A 4,398-nucleotide genomic window follows, 5' to 3' on the forward strand; every position below is an offset into this window, starting at 1 on the left:
AATCTTAATTTAAAATGTTTTTAAATTAATAATCTTTATTAGAAAAAATATTTAAACATTAAAAATTTATTAAAACATATATATATATATATATTTAAAATTTATTTATGGACAAGAATATTTGAATTAAAATTTTTTATTGATCTAATATTACAAGATTAAAATAACCTAGTCTATAATATATGAATTATGAATAACACAATTTACACAATAATTTATATAAAATTAAGTAAATATTAATCTGAATTTTTATAATTTTAGTAATATAATTAATATTAATAAAAATGATACAAAATGAAATAATACATATATAAGATATTTATTTTAAAATTATATAAAAACATTATATAGAAACATTATATTGGTAAACCTGAATAGCAAGCAAAAACCACATGGAAAAGGTGAAAGTATTAAGAGACAGAAGACGACAGATCAGAAGCGCCACAAACGGACATTTTACAAAACACTCGGCATGGATCGAGCTCCATGTTCGCCCGTGAAAGTAATGCGGTATCTCCGCGATTAGGGGATACAAATTTCGTGTTCAGTGTAAGGACGTTGAACAGTTTGTATACGTTATTTTGTGAGTCGATATTTGCAATTGTTTGTTTCAAAGGTGACAAGGTTAGTTTAAGGGTGTGTAATCTTAATACGTGTCAAAAAGTAGCGTGGCGAAACGATTTTTGGTCTCGTTTCAGTGCACGAGGAAATCTTTATAAAAACCGATCGCGACATCACAAAATAATAAAGTTTTGTCGAAAAAACATATCGAAAATAAAAACGGAAAAGACAATATTAAAAAGAAAGGCGAAAATAATAATATTAAAAGTGGTAGTGGCGGCAGCGATAGTGACGGTAACGGCAGCAGTGGCGCAAAGTGTGAGGACGAGGTGAATGCACGGCGGCCGCGGTGTGTGCCAGTGGTGTGCGCGCTCGTCACTCGTGGAAACCCGCCAAAACCCGCGGCCGCGAACAACCACCAGCAAGAGCAGCAACAATAGCAATAACAACAGTAATAGAAGGAAAAGAAGGAGGAGGAGAAGAAGGAGAAGGAGAAGGTGGAACAGCATTAGCAGTAGTAGTAGTAGTAGTGGTAGCAGCAGCAGCAGAAGCAGTGGTAGCACGCGACGTTGTGCTGTTTTGACAACTTTCCGCCGCGTCGGGGCGTCGCGCCGTTTTTCTCGCGGCGGCGGCGGCAACGGTAGAAACAACAGCAATAAGATAGCGACAACAACAACTTATTTAAAAAAGATCGATTGTGACAGCAATTACGATTGCTGCTGTCTCTCCAGCCCATACGACGTCGACGGTGGTGGCGACTGCGTTCTGTTATTATTTTGCCACGGTGTTTTTGACCCTACAAACCGGACGAGTTCATTGCAGCACTTTCGCGGGGGTGTCAGCCAGTTTTATTACTCCGACCTTCTCCGTCCGCAGCAGCAGCGCCGACGGCGCCAGAACACGACGTGGTATATGCAGCAGCACGTCTAACTACAGGGTGATTCTCCCGCTAGTTAACTCAAAGGTTGTGAAGCTGATTACACTCTTATTTTTATTTTTACATATATCATATATGTATATATGTATATGTATATGATATACATCCAATACCACTCACCCACACACACACATAAACACACAGAGCTATCTCGATATCATTCTTTGATATCACAGCAAAAATCCAACAAATTACATATATCGAAACGTTGCGTTATCGCTGTGATGTGATCGGTGGCATTGTCTTTGAAACAAGTAGCAAGAGAATTACCCTATAGTGTATGTTTCAATCATACCAATAATCCAGAGACACGTTGGAGCGCTTAATTCATCGACAAGCTCTGAATACTAACTTAGTGTGTATCGAGCGAGTCAAACTGAAAAAAACTGGCGATTCTCTTTTTACACTTGCCACTAGAGGGATTCGCTAAAAACACAATTCTCTTATTCATTTAAAATTACGAATTTGTAATACTGTAATATTAGAAAAACAAAACAAAACAAAAAAAAAATTAAAAATATAGAAAAATAAAAAAATAAAGTGATGCAATCTTCTATCCTAAGATTACTATTAAATTTAACAACATCTATTAAAAGGACATGCTCGTACCTTAAATGTGAGAATTTGTAGACAATTCAGAAGATATATTTTTAAAAAAGGATAGTTAAACGAATGTTTGCGAAAATTTTGTTTTTAGTATAAATCCCTCTGGTGGCAAGTGTAGGAGGATCGCCACAGAACTATATCAGTGACGTTGCGACTGAGAAAGGACGCGACAAACCACGTGATATACCTGTCGTCGAGCCGCGTCATGCAAAGCATGCCCGACTCCTCGATGGCCATAACCTGAATTGAGCCGATTTGACCCGATTAAGCCCGATTCAACGTATTCGTAGTTGAACGAACAAGCAAACGAACGAATGAAAGAAAACAAACGGTAGCCATTGACTTTTTTCATCTTTCCTCGTGCTTACGTTCATTATTCTTTGGTGTTCTGTGTTTAATAAAGAATATGCTTTTTGCAATAAAGATGCGAATATTCAGAAGTGTATTATACTTCAATAATAATATTTATCTAATAAAAAAAAAAATAAAAATTTAATTAGGAAAAGGGTCAATCTGTCTATTTGTAACAGGTGACTAGTCAAACGAATGAACGGAGTGATTGTGATACGCATGCTATTTCTCGTTTTTTCGATGTTCTTTTATAACGGTGATAATTTGAAATAATTGTGCTATACTGTGTACTGTGCATATAGTGTCATTAATACGGTGTTTTTATAGTGTCAACCGTTACGTATAATTGTCTGAAGGTAGTGGCGTGGGAGTCCATTTTAACCGCTCGTATTCACGAAAAGATACAAGTGTCCACGTGTGAAATATGGTCGGCACTTGAAGGGCGTGAAAATCATATGTTGAACTTATTTCAAGAAAATTTTTTAATGTCTTCTCTAATAGAAATTTTATCATAAGTATAGTTAATATTTAATTTTATGATCTGTTTATTTTTTCATTATTGTACACTTTGTTGATTACCAAAGAAAAAAATGTCAAGCACGTTTTTTTACGGCGATTCAAGAATCTTGAAAAAGAATAAGTGCTAAAAATTGTGATTTTGTTAAGTTATAGAAAAAAAAGAATTAAAATTTCTAGAAAACAGTGTATATACTGACAAGTTAACAGTTATTAAGAAATATCCGTGTACATTTAGTGAAGTGTTTGACAGTATTTAATCAAGTGTCTAATAATGAAAAATACCTGGTGAGTCAAAATTTTAATTTATAATATTTATATTAAAAAAAGTGTCGGTGCATGCATATGTGTATGCATTCATGTGTACGCACGCGCCCGCGCATATGTATGTACATATAATTATTTGTTCTTGCAATGTATATATTTTAACCAATTAGAGATACAAAAAAAAGTGAAAAGAAAACAGAATGTAAAACGAAAAAATAGTAATTGGAGTGAAATATATTTTATTTTAATGTTACACTACAACAGTTTAAAAAAATTATAAATGAAAAAATTTATTTATTTTGTTTTTACTTTATTATTTTATTTTCAAAATATAAAAATGTTATTATATTACATATTGCGAAAATCGTACATAAGAAAATAAATGAACTGAAAATAATAACTAATAGTTTTCATTATTTTTAACGTATTTATATTTATGTATAATGATCTTTATTAATTATTTTTTTAAATTCATTTTTTTTTTTATCTTTTCTTGATTAAAAATTTTTATAATCATTTCATAATTTTATAATCATAATTCATACGAAAATAAATGAAATTCTAGGTTAGGTTACTAATTGTTACAACTTAACCTCAAACATGTTAATTATCTTGTCTTTTTTTCTTAATTATAATTTATATTTATTATTTTTATTATCAACATATGTTAATAAGGGAAAAAATAATAAAATATGAATACATTATATTTATTTGCGTTTATATATATGTAATTGTACATCAATGCTTTGAAATTCAAAACTGTGTTTATTATATTATTTATTATTTATAAATAAATCTAATCTAATTATTATAAAATTTAAATGTTTTAAATTATTAACGAATTTTTTATAAAATTTATATCTAAAAATCGAAATATGAAATCAAATAAATATAATAAAGAATATATTATTCTTTAATTAGATATATTATATAAAGAAATATATGTATAAATAAAATCATGTATTGCTTCAAATATATTGCTATGCATACTAATATTTGAAATGTATTAAATATTTGATAATGATTTAATTATATAATGATTTAATTTAAAAATAATAATTATATTATAATATTTAATGTAAATGTTATTAATGTATAAAATAATAGTTATCAAGAAAAGTATTTAACTTTTTAAATATTAATATTGAAGATAATATTAA

At 30.2% G+C, this 4,398-nt stretch overlaps 1 protein-coding gene across 6 annotated transcripts; it reads left to right on the top strand.

Annotated features, from left to right (window-relative positions):
• Window positions 1–349: 349 nt before the first annotated feature.
• On the top strand, window positions 350–3,301 carry LOC102673176 (phosphatidylinositol 3-kinase 2-like). Of its 6 annotated transcripts, none has more exons than XM_006624255.2 (2): window positions 350–1,469; window positions 2,196–2,579. In XM_006624255.2, exons 1-2 carry the CDS (start codon window positions 895–897, stop codon window positions 2,248–2,250), a joined length of 630 nt encoding a protein of 209 aa, XP_006624318.1. In that variant the 5' UTR covers window positions 350–894; the 3' UTR covers window positions 2,251–2,579. The 6 variants fall into 6 exon arrangements, 5 of the variants coding, with proteins under 5 accessions (XP_006624318.1, XP_006624321.1, XP_031370343.1 ...); XM_006624258.2 differs by lacking the exon at window positions 2,196–2,579 and adding an exon at window positions 3,040–3,301 and having other exon boundaries at window positions 352–1,469; XM_031514483.1 differs by lacking the exon at window positions 2,196–2,579 and adding an exon at window positions 3,128–3,297 and having other exon boundaries at window positions 352–1,469.
• The last annotated feature ends 1,097 nt before the right edge of the window (window positions 3,302–4,398 follow it).

This window comes from Apis dorsata, unplaced genomic scaffold (assembly GCF_000469605.1).
Source record: "Apis dorsata unplaced genomic scaffold, Apis dorsata 1.3 scaffold_1013, whole genome shotgun sequence".
In the NCBI taxonomy this organism is placed as follows: domain Eukaryota; kingdom Metazoa; phylum Arthropoda; class Insecta; order Hymenoptera; family Apidae; genus Apis; species Apis dorsata.